Here is a 22,627-nt window from a genome sequence, read left to right on the forward strand (position 1 = left end):
AAAAGTTGAAAGAATTTTCATTCCTTATTACTCATTTAACATAGCTATTTATTTCTGAGTTAAAGCCCTTTTGGGGGTATTCTTAGAAAAAAATGCTTTTTTTCCTCATAATAAGAGTAGTTGTAGTGTCTTGTCCAGTGTATGAGGCACATTTTTATGGAAATGAAGTAGAAAAGTCATCCTAATCATTTACATTAACGCAATTGAGCATTAGTGTGGATAATATATTTGGATTTGATGTGCATTATGTGGTTATTTTTGCAGCACAATTAACTTCCTCATTAAACTTTGCTCAGCATATATCCTGAGTATGTACTGGGTAGAAAACTGGGTGATACAGCAATTATGGTGATAAAATTAGTTTAATTGGTAGGTGGTCTAGATTTTAGTTTGAGTTTCTACTCATAGGTAAGTTTCCTGACTAGTTTTTTAAAAATTTTTAATATGAGGAGGTTATACAACATGATTTAAGAGTCCTTTTTAGCTGTAAGGTATCAAGGTACATGTGGAGGTAGAATGTTAATCAGGACATGCAGTAGTGAAACATCCTGGCCACCAGAGGGTGAAGTCCAGTTAGTCAGTGTCCTCCATTTTGACCAGAATGTGACATTTTTGGACATTGCTGCCTTAGCTCATCTATTTACACTGTCTTAGGGCTTCTGACTCTGATTTTTATGTTCAGTTTATTTCTACTTTATTACTTTTCAACCTTCTGTATAGAACTGGAGTAAAGGAGAGAAGTAGAGGTTTCTAGTTGTTAGGCTTTCTCTGATTTTGTTCCTTCAGCTAGTAAATGGCTCTCAGATGAACTGTGTGCCACAATAGTATAGGCAATCAGATTTCTTTGTGACCACACTCTCCCCATCCAAACATACGGGCACACACTTATACAACACTTATCCCCTCGTCACTTACCCTCATCATGAAATCCCTAGTATAAAAATAGAAAGCCTGAGAAATTGACTAGAATGAGCCCAGTATTGTAAACTATGTACCAGGCTTGTTTTGATATTTAGTATTTAATGTAACTCCACACTTAAAACTTTGGAATCTCAATATCTTTATTTGAAAAAAAATTGGTTATATTAAGTTCTGACCTGTGATTCCTTCCAGTAATAGAACTGTAGGATTCTGTTGTACAACTATTTAAAGATAATTTTTTAAATGATTTAAAAAACCCAAAAGTTATGTAAAATTTTTTCTTTGGTGGAGAGTAATATCGGAGTTTGAACTTAGGGCTTTGTGCTTGTTAGACTAGCATCCTACTACTTGAGCCATGCCCCTGGATCTCTTTTTTTCTAGTTATTTTGGAGATAGGATCTCTCAAACTTCTCTGCCCAGGCCGGCCTCTAACTTCAGTCCTGTTGCACTCAGCAGATTCTATAAAAATTCTTGAATGTTTTTGTGGTCAGTGCCTCTTATTCATAAGTATGCTTATAATAAAGAAGTACTTTCAATCATAGAATATTATTTTATAGGAGTACTTTTAAACATAGCAATTTATCCTCTTCATGTCCAAAAATGTCACATTCTGGTCAAAATGGAGGACAAGATGACTAACTAGACCTCACCCTCTGGTGGCCAGGATGTTTCACTACTGCATGTGCTGATTAACATTCTACTTCCACATGTACCTTGATAACTTAAGCTAAAAAGGACCCTTAAATCATGTTGTATAACCTCCTCATACTAAAGATTTAAATAAAAAACTAGTTCGGAGAGCCTGTAATCCTAGCTACTCAGGAGGCTGAGATCTGAGGATCGCGGTTCAAAGCCAGCCCGGGCAGGAGAGACCATGAGACTCCTATCTCCAATAAACCACCAGAAAACCGGAAGTGGCGCTGTAGCTCAAGTGGTAGAGCGCTCGCCTTGAGCTGAAGAGCTGAGGGACAGCGCCCAAGCCCAGAGTTCAAACCCCACGACCGACAAAAAAAAAAAAAAAACTAGTTCGGAAACTTATCTAAGATTTACAGCTGTATGAGTAGAAACTCAAACTAAAATCTAGATCACTTACCAGCTAAACCATAGATATTGTTAAGGCATTGATATTGAAGTATTAGACTACCATACAGCAAAAAGAAAGTTGCCACACCCTTAGACATTTTCCTCACAGATACAAATTCTCTGAGCAGAGGCTTAAGGTAGCATCATTTCAGTCAACAGTTTGCCAAGACTAGGAGCGAGGTTATCCTGATAACATTTAGAGGAGTAGTACAATTGTAGCTATATTAATAGTACAATTGCTAGCATTTAGAGGAGGTCATTTGAGGTTAAGTAAGCATAAAAAAAGAGAGCATGTGAGTTCTAGAATTCCATATCACAAGGCTGGAGTCAGTTTCCTGTTTTAGTCATACTAGTGGAAATAATTTGTTTTATTGTCCATTGATATGAATCTAAGTTGTTTGAGAGCTGAGAATAACACAAAGGTACAAAGAACGGTGTGGAAATTAAAATACACAAGCTGAGATAGTGTTTAGAAGGTGACAAAAATGGACACAGAAATGTACTTGTGAAGGTAGACATGGGATTACAGTCTGATACATATGCATGGTATTAGAACTTAATCAAGCAGAGTAGATAAACAAAACATTTAAGACAGAATTTTAATCTGTTCTGGTTTTGATCACCATCATTGGTGTTGGTAGGTCGTCTTAGTAGTTGTAAGGCCACACACATTAGAGGCTAGTGATTGTATACTGAGAAACTCTAGGTGGTTTTATGGTTCTAATAGCTTCATAGTACACTGGATACACATATTCACAGATCTACTCAGCACTACTGCAGAGTTCATTTTCCAGAAATGAACTGGCTAGTAAAAACAAATTGGCAGGCAAGCTAGCTAGGAATAGAGCCCAGCTGTTCCCTTTGGGCTTTGAGCTGTTGGAATTCATTGTGTTAGCAGCTAGAAAGAATGAAACTATAACGTTTTTAGCCTGGTTCATGACAGCAAAGCTGAGGTGTTAAGATTTCTGCTCTAGAGGTTTACACTGCAAGTAACTTAACCTGATTGTGTGTCTTAATATTACTGGGCTTCTGACCGCTGAAATATGGCTTGGATCGATGGTGGTTTGGAGAAAGTAGAAAGAGGGCTATCCATCATTTAGAGGCTCCATAGAAGCTGGCTGATAATGCTGCTTTCACCAAGCAGCCATCTGTCCATCCATCCATCAGGCCGATGAAATGAGATTTAGCGGAACAGGCAGCCGTAACTCTGAGACACTTTTTAACCAACAATTGTTGCACTGGCCTATGTCTGACCACAGAACACAGTACTGGGATTTGGTGGGGTATGGTAGCAAGGGCAGTCTTTTTCTCTGACACTGCTGGTCTAGAATGTATTCAGTATGAATACCTAAGGTAGCCTTCCTTCTCATGGAAAATTTGGCTGAATTTGGGATGATTAGTAAACAGTAATTCTCTTTCAGCTCTAGATTGAACAGACACTTTGATGGAGAATGTTTTTGTTTAACACTATAAACATTTCTGCTGGCAATTCCTTGTCCATCATGATGATAAAGGCTAAAATTAAATTCAAAGGTAGTTTAATGACTTCATTTTATACAATTTCTTCTTAAGTTAAAAAGTTTACCTAGATTCTTTCATAGAATTGAATTTTCATTCTTATTTATGTGAATGTTGGTGATTCTAATGTGAAAGGAAAAAAAAATATGGACAGAAAAATGCTGCAAAATTAGAAGAAAGAAACTGGGTAATCCCTAAAATAATCAGTCTAAATATGTGAATGTTAAATATATCTTCTGGTTCCCCTGCTTTTCCAAGAGAGAGTGTGATAGTATAGCACTTCATGCTCATGTCCTTATCTTGGTGTCTTTCCTGGTCAGCTTCCTTGACTGTTTTCTTATAGTGATCACCTTTGACCTCAGCTCATGTTCTTTGTTCAGAAGCCTTGATTTTCATTTCAGATTGAGGGAGGGGTTGAGAGAGCCTAATGTACCGGAGATGCCTCGGAAATGAGAGCTTTGGATGAATTCCTGGGCCTATTGATCCACCAGCAGTTTATGCATCCTGACATTCATAATCTCAGTAGGCTGCTGATGTTCCTGATTAATGGGCCCAGGGGCTGTCCATCCGTCACTTCACATTAATTACTGAAGAGGTGTTTTTCCAGTGATTTACCTGACAGTGGGCTGTGATAAATACCCCTAAGGAGAGTGGGCAGTGATTAATCACAGGGCCACACCCCTCCCCCCACTCTCCTTTTCCCCTAACCACAGGCCAGCATGGGGACCTGACCAACGAGTGCCCCCCTCCTCATAAGCTATCTATCTCTATAATTGCTTGTGGATGCATATTTATTGGGACATGGGACCTGGCATAACAGTTTAGATTTGTGCCAAAGATGATGAAAAATAAATCTTCATAGTGGGAAGAGTAACTAACATGTTTTTACATAGGACAGATAAGTATATATGAGCTTCCCTTGAATAACTTCTAAAAATTTGAGAGATATTTTGTGCCTCCCATTACAAGTACTATGATAGTTGCTTTACAATCTTTAAGCAGAAAAGAAAGTACAGTTTTTGTCTTTTGACACTTAGAGTCTATTCAGGGGTAATAGGTAAACAAACAGAGTTTAGAGATTACTACAAAATAACTTGCACAATCTCTAGAGGACTAAAACAGAACTCTAATGTTCTGTTTATGGTTGTAGAAAACAACATTTTATGAAGTATTTAAATGTTTTAGTGCTTTCCACGTGTCAGGCACAGTCCTTTTTTTTTTTTTTTTTTTGGTCGGTCATGGGCTTGAACTCTAGGCTTGGGTGCTCGCGTCCCTGCACTCTTCAGCTCTGTCACTTGAACCATAGTGCCACTTCCGGTTTTCTGGTGGTTTATTGGAGATAAGAGTCTCACAGACTTTCCTGCCTGACTGGCTTTGAACCTTGATCCTCAGATCTCAGCCTCCTGAGTAGCTAGGATTACAGGCGTGAGCCACTGACGCCCAGCTTCAGGCACAGCCCTTAACTCTGCAGTAGGAAGATGCATGTGATACAGATGCAAATCCCAGCGACGGAAGTCTAGTGTCCTTTGCCTCATTTTCTCAGTTACTTTTCTGAAAAGTAATTGAATTAAAGGTAATATGTAGTTTTCCAATTTAAAATTAACCTTTAAATTAATTGTCATCTCTGAATATTTAGCACTTGTATTTACATAGATGTAAGAAACGTGAGAGACTGTCTTCAAGAAATTTAGAGAGTTCGAGAATACTTGAGTAAATGCAGATTTATTAATTATATAAAAAAGAAGCAGGGTCTCACTGTGATGCTCAGGTTGGCCTCAACGTCTTAGACTCAAATGATTCTTCTGCCTGAGCTTCCTGAGTAGCTGGGACCACAGTTATATACCACCGTGCTTGGCTATAAGTGCAACATATAAATAAGAATATAATTCATGTATATCATGACAATGAATATCATAGGTGATAAGTGCATATGAATTCACAGGATGGTGAAATTAATTGCTTTCCAATAGTTATAGGAAAAAGCTGAAATTGATACAATCCATTTGAATGAGTAGTGACTAGGACTAATTAAACTGAGATAATTCACGGAGGGCATTTCACAGAAGTTAAAAGGACCAGGTTATAAGGCCATCCATCCTAGAATGGAGGATTTTATCTGAGTAGTAGAAATATGATTGGAATAGTAGATAGCTGTTGAATCATAGAGAGCCTTCAGTGTCAGGTAAACATATTTTATGTGGACTAAGGATGTGTGTGTGTGTGTGTGTGTATGTATGTATGTGTGTATATGTGTAAGGGGGTACATGTTGACCCCACTGCCTTACTTATGCAAGGTAAGCACTCTTAACAAGAATATGGAAGTATTGGTGGGACTGTGAAGTGGAAAACAGTGTGGAAATACTTCAGAGTATTAAAAGTAGAAACATGTGTGACTCAGTAATTTCCTATTCTTGATATAATATCTCAAAAAGAATTGAAAGCAGCATCCTGAACAGAATCTAAGTTCCCATGTTCATTGCTACATTATCTGCAGGAACTAAGATTTGGCATAATCTAAATGTCCATTAGCAGATAAATGGATCAAAAAATGTGAGATGTATATACATAGGGGATATTATTCTACCTTTAAAAAGAAGTAATTCCTTCCTTGTAACATCTTGGCTGAACCTTGAGGAATATAAAGTTTAAAAAATAATTTATACTATAATCTATTATAAGTACAAAACATCTTAAATATATGTACATATATATATATATATATATATATATATATATATATATATTTGTTGTTGTTGGTTGTGGGGCTTGAACTTAGGGTATTGTCCCTGAGTTTTTTCACTCAAGGCTAGCACTTTACCACTTTGAGCCATAGCTCCACTTCCGGTTTTGTGGTGGTTAATTGGAGATAAGAGTCTTGTGGACTTTCCTGCCTGGGCTGGTTTTAAACTGCTATCCTCAGATCTCAGCCTCTTTTTAAAAAATGTTTTCTTATTGTAAAACTAGTGTACCTCTAGAGGGGTTACAGTTACATGAATAAGGTAATGAGTACATTTCCTATGGAACATTGTTACCTCCTCCTTTGTTTTTCCCTTTACTATCCCTTAACTCCCCACCTTCCCAACTCCTCCCTCCCCACCAATTGTAAAGTTCGTTTTCAACATAGTGTCTTGTACATCTCATTGTTACAGTGGGTAAACCTGTATCCTTATTTCAGCATCTTGAGTAGCTAGGATTATAAGCTTGAGCCACTGTTACCCAGCTAATAATTTTTTTTTTTTTATAAAACTGTATTTTACCTTCTACTTCAGATCTTGAGCCATCTGTTATTTTTTAAGGTGTAAGAAAAAAATCACACTTTTTCTACTTTGGAGACCTTATTCTTATATTTTAATCTATGGTGACCAAGAAATAAAATAGTCTATGGTGACCAAGAAATAGAATTTTGAAATCTAGTGTTGTCATCAGAGTACTGACCACTGTATAAAGGTTGATCAATGAATATTATTGCTATATCCCATTGTTGCCCAGTACTACAAAGGTATATAATGGCCATTACTTAAAAAGTATGTGTTTATTTACTCATTTGTTCCTTAGACTGTTTGGATACAAATGACTGAAGAACTGATTTTGTATAGGTTTTAATCCTAAACTTTTCTTTTTTTTAAATTTTTTTATTATTTATTTGTTTTTTTGTTGTGAAAATACCATACAGAGGGGTTACAATTACATGGGCAAGATAACGAGTACATTTCTTATCAAGCATTGTTACCTCCTCCTTTGTTTCCCCTTCCCATCCCTTCTCATATCCCCCTCCCCCAATCCTAAACTTTTCTAAGTCTGAATAACTTATAAATACTTGTAATTTGTGAGTTTTATTTGTGTACAAAAATGCTGAGGTTGAAATTGCTTTAATTGTCCTCTAGTGAAGAGTTGAGCAATCTAGACTATTTTATTCTCTACATTATTTTCCATTTATTTCTAATAAAGATATGATGAAGCAGGTTTATTAGAATAGCTAAGCTCATACACTAACTATATACTTTAGAATTTAAAGCCTGTTTGTATCTGTTATGCCTATTATGACCTTCTATGTCTCCCTAGGTAGTAGTTTATTCTTTGAAACTTCATGATGATTCGTAAACATTCATCTTACATGCTTATACTTCCTTTAAACTTCAGACTTATTTCCCTGTAATTTTCTTAACAACTACAGGATATCCAGTAGGCAGAATTGTTGATTGCTTTTTTCTTTTCCTTCTCCAGTCTTCCCATCTAAATATATATAACTGTTGTCACTCAGGTTAATCATACCACAAAGTCTCAGCAACTCTTCCTTTTACATCCTGTATAGTCAACACATCATTTTGCTAGTTTTGCTTAGAGAATCGTGTCATTAATCATTTCTGGTGATGTTTCAGCATTTAGCCTAGACATGCTACAGTAACTTAACTAAAACCATTTTCCTCTTGCTCTTATCCTCCTATATTCGCATATTACTAAGAAGGTGTTTAGAAGAAATAAGTTAGATTGTGTCTGGGTTTTTCTTCCAGAAGACATCCAGTAATTACCAAACACATTGAAAATAAAATCCAAAGCTCTTGCTATGACTTACATACCCCTACTTGTTCTTGTCTACTCTATCCCTTTTACACTGCTATTACCACATTTGTTTTACTGTTATTCTGTATATGCCTTAGAGCTTTTTCCCTTTTCTTCCTCTTTTCATAGCTCTTTCTTTCCCCCATATCTGTTGTGTCTCACCAACTTTGATTATGGTGTGTTTACTCCTTAACAGGGGTGTCCTTGCTTTACCAACATAATTTTCTGTTAAAATAGCCATACACACCCCATTGCTCAGTATGTGATCCTTGCTTCATTTTACTCCGTAGCATCACTATCACATATAGTATATGGTTAAAAGTTTATTATCTTCACAGTTAGAATGTTACCTTCATGAGGTCAGGGACTTGGTTTACTCATTACTATGTTCTAGATTCTAAGGTGACTTTGACATGTAGTAGGTACTCAGTAAATGTTTGTGGAATGAATGAATGGATCAGAAATCTCAATTGGGTGTGGAAGAGATTCTTGAGAGATTCTGTTGTCATGATTTAGCACATTTGTTTCATTCCAAATGGATGCTTATACTGTGATTTTAACTTAGGGCATCATGCTTGCTTGATTGGCTGGTGTTCTTGCCAGCTGAGCTATGCCTCCAGTCCAGCTTTCTGCTGGTTAATTAATTGGAGATAGATTCTCCTGGACTTTCCTGCCTTCAAATTGTAGTTCTTAGCCTCTTTAGTAGCTAGGTTTATAGGCGTAAGCCACCTATCCCAGCTAAAGATAGTCTGTTTTTTAAACCATAGAGGTATGATGAGATGACACCTGGGCATGCTTGGGCTATACTTTAAGCATTTGGAATTGATAGACAATAGTCTGGAATTAAATTGGAGGTGAGCCTAGGCAGGAAGTTGTAGGGTAAGGATGACTTACATAGGGCTGTATATGCTATTCAACATACTTTTAAGTTCTGTGGCTAAGAGTTGCTGAAGGGTTTGAACAATGGAAATGACTAAACTTGTTGAAATGTCAGGCAATGAGTTCCAAAGTTCTAGCTATGAAAACTGGGTTAGCCATTATAATATTCAACAGATTATGAAGTTGAAGAGATAAGGATAGTGAGCTTTTTCTTTAGAAGATAGCTAGAACTTTAAAGTACATACTTATCTTAGTGCCCAGAAGTCTTTTGGCTTACTTTTGTCACTTAATATGTTTTGTAGCTTAATAAACATACTAAATTTACTTGTAACATACATATATTTCTTTACACATGGATATCAGCACTGCTGAAGAATCTTGGCATTTGTTGATTTTGCCAGTTTATTAATAATACAAAGAGAATAAAGAATTGTCTTGATTATACAGAAAAATCAAGAAAGTTGCTTTCAAATGTGAAAAAATAATTTAAATCTAGTACCTGCCATAGTTTCAAATAAATACAAAGCTCTTGTTTTTAAAAAAAGAGAAAGTTGGAAAAAATTGATCCTAAACTTGAGGATAGCTTTTATGTCAAGGGAGTGTTGTCTGACTGATTTAATTTTGGGATTGTGAAATATTAGTAGAACTTCTTTTGGTAAAACAGTAATTTATAGAATATTAAAGTATATGTAAACACAAGCATATCTGTTCATTTGCACTTTAATTCTTGATTTAGTATCTTCTCATGTTGTTGATATAAACAGGGCTCATTGGGAAAAAAGGCTGTTTTTGTCCATAGGGACATATTACGGTTATGGTAGTATTTTAGACATATTATTTCATTAGAAATGTAATATAGGCAGCAAATTTAAATTTAAAACTACTAAAAGTTTTAAATTATCCAGTACCACATTTAAAAGTACCTAAAAAAAAGATGAAGTCAATGTTCTATTTAACCTGATATATCCAAAATAGTATGTTACATCTAGTCTGTAAAAATAATGGGATATTTTAAGTTGTTGTTTTTTTTTTTTTTTTTAAACTAAGTGTTTCAAATCCGCAAGTGTTTATTTACAGCACGTCTCAATCCATACTAACCATGTTTCCAATGCTCAGTAGCTGCTGTGGCTAGAGTTTTGGACAGTGTAGTCCTAGATCATTCTTAAACCCAAGAGTGAAGATTGCTCAGCATTTGGTAACATTTGAAGCTGTTTTTCCAACACCCAAGTAATAGATGTGCTGCTTGTTTTATTATGCTGTCAGGTATGCTAAAGAGTCCTCTGTTATGTTCATCATTTCTCTACTTAAAATTTTGTGTAATAAAGATGTGTTTACAAATATTCATTGCTTTTTCTCTTATACTAACTTATAGCAATATTCTACTTTACTATAAAATAGTGTATCTAAATTTTAATATTCTATTTTGCAGTACTGCAGATTGACTTGCTGGACAAGTGCTCTACCACTTGAGCCATGTACACTTTAGTTTATAATCTCACTTAGCATTCTGTATTTTGCCTGGCCAGCCTCAGGCTACAATTCTCCTACCTCTTTGTCTCCCAAGAATGTGGGATCACAGGCATGTACCACCAGGCCTGGCTTGTTTTTGAAATAAGATCTAGCCTTGAACTGCATCATCCTATCTCTGCTTCCTGAGTAACTAGGATTAAAAGGATATGCTACTACTTCTGGCCCAGACATACTGGGCCATTATTGCTTTTAATAATAAAAATAATGCATGGAACAAATATAAATTTAAACAATACTGTGGTTATGTAGTATACAAATATAGCAGTTCTTTTTTTTTTTAAATTTTGTTCCTCTCTTGTTTCATGTTCTCCTAGCTGTACCACTGACAGCTATATTTTGTCTGTGTGTGTGTGTGTGTGTGTGTGTGTGTGTGTGTGTGTGTGTGTGTGTGTGTGTGTGTGTGTGTGTGTGTGTGTGTGTGTGTGTGTGTGTGTGTGTGTGTGTGTGTGTGTGTGTGTGTGTGTGTGTGTGTGTCTTTCTCCTTACCATTATATATTTATGAGAAATTCTTGCTAATGAAGAATATTGGTCCTCTGAAAAGATGGCCTATTAAAAATTGAGATTGGATTGTTCTCACCCTAGATATGACCCACTTTCAGTGTATTGAAACTACATTCCCTTCCTAAGAAACTTTGCTATTTCACACAAAAAGAAAGTTCATAAGCATTGTAGCTCACTATCTGCAATCTCAGTTACTTACAAAGTGAATGAAGATCAGGGGGATTTTAATTCAAGACCATCCTGAGCAAAAAGTGTACAAGGTCTTGTATAAGCTGGATACGATAGTACATGTCTGTGTCATCCTAGCTGTTACTAGGTAAAGTGAGGTGAAAGTAGGTGGATTGTAGTGGGCATAAATGAAAGATCCTATTTAAGAAAATTTAAAGTAAAAAGGACTGAGGATGTGGCACAAGTGGTAGATCATCTGCCTAGCAAGCTTGAGGCCCTAGTCTAAACTGTAGGACTATAATAAACTGTAGGACTATAATAAAAACTCAAATGGATGCTAAAACTTCATTCTTTTTAATTAAAAAAGAATTATTTAGTGACTTTGGTGCTAGTACTGGAGCTTGAACTCAGAACCTTGCACTGTCTTTCACCTTTTTTGCTCAAGGCTAGTAATCTACCACTTGAACCACAGTTCCACTTTGACTTTTTGATGGTTAACTTGGAGATAAGAATCTCATAGACTTTCTCGCTAGTTTTAGACCGTAATCGTCAAATCTCAGCCTTCTGAGTACTTAGAATTAATAGTTGGGAGCTACTGGGGCCTGGCTTGTTTGGGACAATGTTCAGAAATACATTTATTTTATCATATATTTAACAAAAAGTCACTGGCATGATTTTTCTAATGTTTTAGTCTGATAGCATTTGTCTACCTAGTATTTATAAGGTACTGATTTATCATTAGACTGGTGCATCTACTTTTAACAAAAACTATTGAAGGATTTTACAGTTTTTCAAAAGATTTTCTTAATCCCTTGACATGTTTTTTCCCCCTTGATTCCTATTGTATCATCATCTTTGTTGAACTTTTTCTTTTAGTTGTTTATTGGTTTGATTTTGCTGAAATCCAAGTTTTCTGTGAGATGAGTTACTTGAATATTATTTTCATGAAATTCTACATTTTCACATTATGACTTGTTGCATTGTGTTTATTTTATTAGATGTTTACAAGATTAAGTGATTAGTGAGAGCTTGGATTATGGGCAAAGACGGATGTATAGATGTAGTACATGTTAGTAGATTTTATAGTTGGTTGGGGTATGTTGTATTTTATTAGGACTTAAGATTCCCTTTGTAAACTTTGTAATTTAAAGAACTCAACTGCCTATTTAATGATGGTTAACTTTAAGAAAACTTTTGGGTATTTTTTTGTGGTAGTGGAATTTGAACTACAGACCTCACTGTTGCTAGTCTGGCATGATAATGCTCAGCATGCCTCCAGCCATGTTTTTCATGGGTTATTTTTAGAATAGGTTCTCACATCCCACCCTGACATACTTCTGAGCTGATAGTCACCTATGTTTAGGCTTTCCATTGTTAATAGGATCACTGTATCTAGTTTCTCTTGTGTGGAGATGATGTCTCCTGGACTTTTCCTGCCCTGGCTAGCCAGGAACCATAGTCTTCCTATTCTCAGTCTCAGTCCCATGTAGCTTGGGGTGACAGGCATGCACCACTGTGTCCAGCCATAGGTTAATAAGGAGTTTGACAACTTTTCCTGCCTGGACTGGCTTCCACCTTCAATCCTGTTTTCAGCCTTTCAAAATAGTACAGGCATGCACTACTAGTACCTATCATCTTTCATGAAGACTTATGATCTATCTATCATCTTATTTAATCTGTTTGATATGTCTGTGAGATATGTCTTCTATTGTCATTTTATACTTTGAGTAAATTTAAGACTTTGAGCACTATCTTTTACTATAAAGTTAAATAATTTATCAAGGTAAGGCATAGTCAAGTTGGGTTGAGATTCTAATTGAGGATTACAACCTATTAATTATTATTTTTACTTTTAGTTTTTAGTAACTTGAGACTTAGATTTCATTGGTATATGGGAAATAGGAATGGAGGCCTTGGCCTGGGAGAGAAAGAGGGCTTGGATACTTAATTCACTTCCAAAAGCCTTAATTTGGAAAGACTTGTATTTTCACTCAAAGGGTAGGCCATAAAAACAATTCTGTGCATCACAGAAAGAAAACAAGCTTTTCTGTTTTTATTTGGGCTCTGAGTGAAGGGAAAAGTTTCTTGGAGAATTTGTAGCTATTGATTTATTATCATGTGGATTTGTGTTTCAGATGCATACTAACTACTTGGTCCATAACACCTCAAAAAGAAAATGTGTTGTTATAATATTCTTGCAGAAACTCTCTAGAGGAAACTTGCTGTCTGTCACATGGAATTCTGTAAAGCCCCATCCACTACCCAAAGTTACTAAACTAACAAACAGACAACAAAAATGCCTTAACAAACAGGCAACAAAAATGCCTTAAGCAAAAGTCAGACACAGGGTAAGTAGAAAAATTAAATCTTTGAGAACTTAAGAAAATAGTGTTAAACATAAAATATAAAACCACAATATATTTAGCGCAATTGTAAGTTAGCATTAATATTATAAATGCTATAATCATTATAATCTGATTTTTAAAATCAGATTAAATGTTTAAAATAAGGTTGAAGAAAAAATATGAGTAAAGTAAAAACTAGCAGAATAAAAAAGAATGCAACCAAGATTAGGCATAATAAAGGAAAGGGAAAAGTGTAATAGAACCCTTAGCCATGACGGATGGAGAGTGATAGAAGGACCAACTCATTAAGATGCTTTGAACACATTAATGGCATGTTAAATTATAATTCCCTTATACAAACATTAGTAGACAATACATACACACACCATAACCATTTAAAATTTAAAAGCTCATTACATGGGTTAAAATGTAGAGCAAGATAAAACAACAACAAACCAAGTAAACAAACACACAAAAACCCCTTAATGAAGATAGATTTATTTTTACTTAGTCTCTTATCTTGAATTTTATGTCTACCTGTTGAATCTTGCATTCAAGATATATGCATTAGTGTGCCAATATATGGGAATTGTACTGGCTGGCTTTATATGTTTTTATATTGCATACATTTTGCCAATCATTTGAAGAAAGTAGTGTGGTCAGAACCCAATATGTATCTCATTTGAGACATTTATTTATTCCATAAAGCATTTTATAACTTAGTCACATTTAAGTGGATAAAGCTTAAAGAAACTCTCCAGAAAATGGATTTAGAATAAACATGTTGCTGCCATATTTTCAATGAAAGATGTTTTCTTCCTGTACCCTCACATTTCTGTTTATTAACATGTGTGAATTGACTGTACCTTGCCTTTTAAGGCTTTCTCGAAGGAATTTGAGATGACTTTAAAAAGGAACAGTGAAATAAATATTACCAGACATCTGGGATGAATTAATCATTGCATTTGAAGATCAAACTCAGCTTTCTGTTTTTCTGGAAAAGAGGGAGCAAAAGGGGCACATTATGCTGTTTTTAGTGAAGGAACCATATAACTTTGGGAGCATTCCTCTTTTCTTTTTATTAGTGGGACATTGGGGATAAGGTAATAGTTGCTTTTAACTTGGATTTTGCAGAAGTTAGAAAATGTTCTTCAGATGGACATTTCCTGTATTGACCAATCATGAGATGTGAAATTTTAACATTGAAAATTTAGCTTAAAGAGTCTTACTATCTTGTGCGTTAAGATACATAGCCTGCTTTTGTTCTCAGAAAAAATGCCAAAGGCTGACTGGTAAACGTGGGAAGACTGCTAGTATTGGCAAACCATCCTTTTACAACCATCTCATAAAAACTGGATTAGATAAAACCATCAGATTTACCATTCTGAATACTAAATCAAGAGGGACGTTTGTTTTTAAAGTGATACCCTGCAGACTTTTTTTTTTTTTTTGCAATGAGAAAATACAGTTATTAGACTGTAGAGAAATTGGATACACCTTGAACTGGATGACAAAAGTTAAGAGACTGAAGAGAAGATGCCTTTATATGCCTTTATATCACCAACTTGTAGTGTTTAGTTGCAAATATATGACCTCAGTCTAATCACGGGGAAATACTCTGTAGATAAAGTTTAGTGAGATAGTGAGGAATGCCGTGTGTGTGTGTGTGTGTGTGTGTGTGTGTGTGTGTGTGTGTGTGTGTGTGTGTGTGTGTGTGTGTGTGTGTGTGTGTGTGTGTGTGTGTGTGTGTGTGTGTGTGTGTGTGTGTGTGTGTGTGTGTGTGTGTGTGTTGATCCTGGAGTTTGAGCTCAGTGCCTAGGCACTGTCACTGAGCTTATTTTGCTCAAGGCTAGCACACTACCACCTGAGCTTTATCATGTCTGAGTTTTTTGGTAATTTATTAGAGATAAAGAGTCTCATGGACTTTTCCTGCCCAGGCTGGCTTTGAATTGTGATTCTCAGATCTCAGCCTCCTGAGTAACTGGAATTACAAGGTGAGCCATCAGCACCCAGCTTGGTATGCTGTCTTTATTAAGAATGAAGGGGTGAAATAGTCCAAATGACATTGTCATAAAGATAATAAAAAGGTGTGGAAATGTTTCAAATTAGGATGCTAAAGAGACATGAATCTAATGTAGTGCCTGACCCTAAATTGGATCTTGTTTTGGAGAGGGAAATATTTCTAGATTAGCTGGCAAAATTAGACTACTTAATGTTAGCTATATTTATATTGTATTATATCAATGTTAAATTTGTTTACATTGATAATTGTTATCAGTGGTTGTATGAGAGATATTTCTATTTATAGGAAATACACTCTGCAGGATGTAGAACAAAGGGCCATAATACATATAATTTACTCTCAAAGGCTCAGGAAAAAATTCAGTGTCCATGTAATAGAAGGGATGGGAGGGAGGAAGAAGGAAGGGAAGAGGGAAGGAGAAAGAGAGAAAGGAACATGCATGTTGCAAATGATAAAAGATATAAAATATTCACATTAATATATAGGTAAAGGTATGTGGACACTACAATTTTTAGTTTTGCAACTTGTATATGGGCTTTTAATTATTTCAAATAAAAGTTGAGACTATAAATGGCTTATTATGTTGCATTTCTATTAAAAAGTAATAGAGCTTAGAGAATTTATTCTAGAGGCTTACATAGTTAACACATCCATTAGCTAGTTTCTCTCAATCAGATAACCTAAGTGAGCCTTTGGCAAATACTAGATCAAATCAATTCCTTGTCAAATAATCCATTTAACTCTCTGGAGGGTTAATATCCTGTTGATTGATAGGGATCTGTGTATAGATCACAAATGTAGGACAAGCAGCTTTGACATACTGTTGTGAAAATGTAAAAGCCTGATTTGTTTTGTGCTACTTTACTTGCTTATGGAGATGGATCATAGAGGAACGTAAGTCTTTAATAGGTCACTTACAAGTTAGAAGTACAGACACAACTGTTTTTTTTCATTAGAGTAAATGTAAACGTGTTCTTGATGCATTTCTTCTTGACTAATCGTAGATGTAGACGTCACAGTATAATTCAATAATAAAAGGGTCATTAACCTCTAAAACAGAAGAATACAAATATAAGATTTAGAGATTGAAGGGTGCTTAAAATTAATATAGATCACTTTTCTTATAAGTAGAATTATATTCTCTAATGTATGTCAGTCATCTAGACTTTATGTCAATTATTAATAAAAGATCTCCTTGCCCCTGATAGTAGCATTAGAGATATCTAGAAGTAGAGTTTCTTTCTTATTTTTTCCTTTTCTTCCCCCTGATCTCCCTTGCCCTGCCCCTTATTGGTAGCCCAAGCTTGCCTCAAATTCATGATTCTCTTGCTTCAGCCTCTTAACTGCTGGGATTACATGTATGAATCACCATGTGCAGCTGATTTTTGAGTTCTCTCTCTCTCTTCCGTTTGAACTAAAGGCCGTGGGCCTACCACTTGAGCCACACGTTTTCAGCCCTTTTTGCATTAGTTATTATTTTTAAATAGGGTCTCAGGTTTATGCATGGGCCCACCTAGACCATAATCCTACTTCATGCCTCCCAGTAGCTGAGGTGTCAGATGCATGCCACTATACCCAGTTTATTGGTTGAAATAGTGTCAGTAGCTTAGGTTAGCATCAAACCACAATCCTTCCAGTCTCTACCTCCCTAGAATTTGGTATAACAGATGTGAACCACCTTCCCTGGCCTTGTCTTCATTAATTAATTGATTATAAGTCCACTTACTGGTTCTTTAAGTAATCTACATCTCATTCAGAAATCCATCAAGGTATACTTTGATAGATAGCTTACTAATTAAATCAATATACACCATGTTTGTTGCATCCCTTACTATGAAATAACCTTCCCTTCCCTTCCTTCCCTTCGCTTCCCCTTCCCCTTCTCCTTCCCCTTCCCCTTCCCCTTCCCCTTCCCCTTCCCCTTCTTCCCCTTCTTCCCCTTCCTTCCCCTTCCTTCCCCTTCCCTTCCCTTCCCTTCTCTTCCTTTCCCTTCCCTTCCCTTCCCTTCCCTTCCCTTCCCTTCCCTTCCCTTCCCTTCCTTTCCTTTCCTTTCTTCCCTCCCCCATATATATGTAAATATATATATATATGTATACATATAAATGCAATGATCAAATCAGATTAATTAAATACCTTTACCTTTTCCATTACTTTTTTATTTCCATAAAACTGTAGTTAAGAGGCAAGCACTCTTCTAGATCAGAAGCATTCCCTGATTAGTTATTACATTTTGTAGCTGATACTCGTTGCTCTTAAAAATACTTTTAGTCATATGTATGTATTTATATCTATCACTACTGGGTTCTTCCTTGAATATACTCTTCAAAGTAAAAACCTAAGCTCCTATATATAGTAGACATCACTGCGTTTTATGAGTACTTGATGGGTGTCTATCATTGTCTGCATAATCTGGCTTTAATTCGGCATAATTTAAAGCTTATTTAAAAAGTAGAGATTTGAAAGGCAGAGGTAATTTAAGAGAGTCTGAACAAGGATATTTGGATACAAATTCATGATTAAAATATTTCCTTAGTTGTACATTTTACTGGCAGATTTTATGACAGATTTTACTTTGCTTTGTAACTTGAGGATTTCTATAGGATGGATTAGTAGGCCTATCTAGTCTTAAAAATCTCTTGGTTTCAAAAAAGAAATCTTTGGTTCAATACATTGTAATTAGTTTTTAGTAATTAAATCATTCTCCTTTTCTTTCAGATTGAAGTGGTGCCATGCAGCCAGAAGCAGAGAGGTGCAGAGTTCGAGCCAAAAGGCCTGACATGGCACTTTATGTCCCCAAAGCTAGAAGGGATGCAGCACTCCTCAAGACAGGTGCTAAAGAAAAAAACTGCAATCTTCCTGACTCTGTGCTGAAAGAACAAAAAGAAGATAGTCTTTCTCAAAAGGAGATTTTTGTGGACAAATTGGAGACTGAAAGACTGAGTGTAAATCTAAATAGAAAAGAGTATAATTATAGGGAAGGCAAGAAATCTTCATCAAGATTAAGGAGAGACACATGCCTTCAAAAAGGGAATAAAGATAGGCTTTGTACTAAGAAAATAACCATGGAATCCAAAGCTGTATTATCCCAAGAACCTCAGCAAACAGTCCCAAGTTGTGGGATCATGTCTGGTATACCTATACAAAGACATTTTAAACCAAAGGACATGGAATGTTTAGAAGTTCAGAATATAGCTGTGGCAGGATATGAGGGGACACTTCTATCACAATCTTCTTCAGAAACCAGTGATATTCAGCTTCTAAACAAACCATTTCAGAAGATGGAATGCTGTGATTTTAGTAGGCATGAGTTAAACGAAGAAACTTCAGAAGAAAGCAGAATTGAAACTGATGCTGAAGTTGTGGAGATTCTCTCTCAGTTTCCCAGAGTTTGTACTACTGTGTTGACACCACCAGATACTATGCTTGCACCAGTAAAAATAAATTCTGATTCTGAAATCTTACCAAAAGACATACAGACATCAGATGGAATGTTAAAGCTCACCATTGGGAGCATCACTGCTGCTTCTGTTTCTAGAAGTCCAGATGATGTCATTGATCAGACTTGTATAGACTCTAAAGCTGAGAATATAAGTGATATATCCAATAGTACAAGTCTCATCTTGGGTCAGAAAAATGCAGATTTCATTCTTGATAATATGGGTCATATCTCTCATAAAGTAACTGTAGTCAGCAAATTAGAGATCACAAATGACATTATTGATCCAACAATGATTAGAGAGAGTGATAATGACAACACTGATGATGAGTTACGTGGAAAATGTGAGCCTTCTGATACAACTGTCCTTGCTCATGAAACAGATACAGATAATAGGTCTGGAAGAGTAAGTGCTAGTGCTTGTGAGGCATGTATGATGGGCATTGCAGGTACCGTGTGTGATCACATAACTATAGGCAGCCCTTGTATAGTTGGAATTGGACTACCTGATGAGACTTGTAGCAATATAAGTACTTTCTCAAAGTGTATAGGAATGAATGTAGATGCAGCTCCTCTTCATGTACCTAAAAGTGAGAATGACTCTGAAAATGTCAGCAACCTGACTGCTTGCTTAGATATTTATGCTGAGAGTTCTACAGAGTCAACAGGAAAGTTGATAGAGAGCTTGTCAGATTGTGCTTCTTCCTTACCTATAAAGAAGATTGCTGATAGTAATTGTAATACTTTTTTGGACTCAGAACTCACTGTGTCGAATGGGGCAAAAGTACTTTCAGAGAATGCCTTGGGCAATGATCTGGATAGTACTGGTGATATAACAGAGGCATCGCATGAACTAAGAACTGCTGAACAGTTCCAAACAAAAGAGCAAGATGACTTAGAAAATACAGAATTTACTGTATCATTTCCTGATAGAGAATCATCTATAGAAATATCTGTGGAGCTAAAAGCAAATGAAACTTCTCACATACAGGGAAGTACTGCTAGTGAGGAGAGCTGGGAATCTATGTTTAATGATGATGGTGACTGCGTGGATCCACGACTTCTACAAGAGGTATGTTTAGTTGAAATTGCTTGATGTTTAGGCAGTTTATTAATTTGGGCAACGTAGATTTTGGAAGTAATTTTTGTAGACATCATGTACATTCATATATTCACTTTCATTCAATTTAAGAGTTCCTTAAATAACTTAATAGGCTTATAATTAAGAAAAGTATCTGATATTTAAAGGTTAAAACTATATAGAGTTGAGCAGTATCTATTACAGTAAAGTCCTAAGAGATATTAGTAAATCTATTGAAGATGAATTTAGTGGATCATTGGCTATTTGATGAGGACATATAGAGGAGAGCTTCAAAAGGGTTTTTCTGTATGGACAGGAAATAGTGTACATGATCTCCTTGAAAGATGGAAATAATTTATAACTTGTTATTCATACACATTTAATTTTGGTGGATATTGGAATGCCATTGGTCACAGTAGAGGGAAAGAAGTAGAGAAGGAAAAGGTAAAAATGTATGGCTATATTTTAAGGAGTTTTTGCTGATTTAAATCGAAGAATAAATGAGTATTGAGTATATGTAGAAAATGTAAGTGAATAATGACATGCTGGCTATGGCCAGTTAGGGCTCATAAATACAAAATGTTAGCATGAAGCCATCTTACAAATTCCTTAGCTCAGTCTTTTCATTTTCCTAATTTAAATATTTACATTATATCAAGTAGTTAGTTTCCTTGTTATAAATTAGAACTACCATTGCCAACTGGTATTTCCTTTTTCACTCCTTATTGTGGGTTTACATAACCTTTGCCTGCAAGGGAAAAAATAATTTCCCTGTAAAATTCCCATTCTATAAATGAGGAAATTGAAGCCTAGTGAACACACTTTTAGGAAAGTCAGAATCAGGACTTCAGTCTTCTTCTTTCATTTATATTTTGACTTTTTCTACCAGACATCTCCTTGCTGAAGGGTTTTGTTTGAGCTATTAACAAAGAGGAGTACTAAGTGATGAGTCTTTTGTTTCTAAGAAAAGAGGTAGAGCTGAGTGCCAGTGGCTCATGCCTGTAATCCTAGCTACTCAGGAGGTTGAGATCTGAGGATCGTGATTCAAAGCCAGCCCAGGCAGGAAAGTCCATGAGGCTTATCTCCAATAAACCACCAGAAAACCAGAAGTGGCGCTGTGGCTCAACTTTGAGCTGTAGAGCGCAGAGACAGCACCCACAACTGACCAAAAAAAAAAGAAAGAAGAAGAAGAACAGAGGTAGATAGGCTGGGTGCTGGTACCTCATGCCTGTTATTCTAGCAACTCAGGAGGCTGAGGTCTGAGGATTTCAGTTCAAAGGCAGCTTGGGCAAGAAAGTTTGTAAGACTGTATGTCCAACCACCAAAAAGCCAGAAATGGAGCTGTGGCCTATGGTACTAGCCTTGAGTGAAAAAGCTCAGGAACCTAGACCCTAAGTTCTAGCTCCAGGACCAGCACCAAAAAAAAAAAAAAAAAAAGGATGTGGGTGTGAATACAGGCAACTCCAACTCCAAAGTATGTATTTTTCTGCTTTGTATTTTAGAAGATGTAACAATGATAATATTCTAAATGCCACAAATCCAATTTCTTGTTCATGACTTTTGCTCTTAAGTTTATTATTTATATTGTTCAAACATGCCTTATTAAGTGCTAAACCAGACTGCCTGTCTACCTTGAAAATTTTCCAACCAAAGGTTTTTGGCTATTTTTCCTAGGTGGTTTATTTGTTGTTAATGGCTGGTCATATGAGGCATGCCTAATGCTTCTAATAGGTAGGAAGATATGTTGTAAAATAAGGCATGGCAGCCATTAGCATTTGAAGGAATTTCTTGTGTAGTTGAACCTCTAAGACTGCCCAGAAAAGGTAGAATATAATTGGGTCACTATTGTTCTTCTGCAACTATTGATGAATTTCCAAAGATCACATAATCACCTAAAGCTCTGATTTAGAATACTCAGAGATTTAAGTTAGTAACTGGTAAAGGCAAAAGATCTTGGTACAAAGTCATAGATACTACTGTTTCTAGAAAAACATATTTTCATAGTCCCTGCTACCTCCTGTACTGGTCAGCAAATTTATTAATAGGAGGGTGGGTAGTGAGATGTCAGCACACAGAACTAATATTGTTGATAGATAGGCATTTGGTACCTTCATTAATCATATCCAGTCTTCACTTGGGTTTAAAGATAGAGGTAAATGGGGAAGGAGTATCTATATTTTAAAGCCTTTCATTTGGGAAGTCTTTTGTGTACAAAAATCTACTAATCTAGTATACTCATAGGAAAATGGAGTTGGAATAGCACTCATTCAAGGTATTCGGGTATAAATTGATACAGGAAATATAAGGGCTAATCAGTAATCTAGATTGGCCAGCTACTAGGCTTATTAAGGAAATTCCAAGGGGCTCCTGACTGAATTTTGTTGATCCTTCAGATTGTAGATTATGCCTTGCTGGGTCAAGATTGAGTCAAATTGGACTGAGTCTGCTATTGAAGAAGTATATTTTGTTTGTTTGCTAAGAGGGATAGGCAAAAATTAATAAATACTCCAAGAGAAATTTTGTTAGGAGCAAACAGCCCTGCACAGTACATACAAGTATCAGAGAAATGAAGCACTAGGCAA

The 22,627-nt window shown here is 35.9% G+C and overlaps 1 protein-coding gene across 3 annotated transcripts in view; it reads left to right on the plus strand.

The window, feature by feature from the left end:
* LOC138830138 (coiled-coil domain-containing protein R3HCC1L-like) overlaps positions 1–22,627 on the plus strand; it is a 72,667-nt gene that overhangs the window by 23,775 nt on the left and 26,265 nt on the right. For 2 of the 3 annotated variants that reach the window (XM_070026559.1, XM_070026562.1), the window contains exon 2: positions 18,244–20,036. In XM_070026559.1, the coding sequence (XP_069882660.1) occupies positions 18,258–20,036 (1,779 nt within the window). In that variant the 5' untranslated portion in view covers positions 18,244–18,257. Of the gene's footprint in view, positions 1–13,377; positions 13,509–18,243; positions 20,037–22,627 lie in introns of those variants that run through there. The other variant, XM_070026560.1, reaches the window with a different exon arrangement.

The sequence above is a fragment of the Dipodomys merriami genome, unplaced genomic scaffold (assembly GCF_024711535.1).
Source record: "Dipodomys merriami isolate MVZ:Mamm:240054 unplaced genomic scaffold, mDipMer1.0.p SCAF_184, whole genome shotgun sequence".
Classification (NCBI taxonomy): domain Eukaryota; kingdom Metazoa; phylum Chordata; class Mammalia; order Rodentia; family Heteromyidae; genus Dipodomys; species Dipodomys merriami.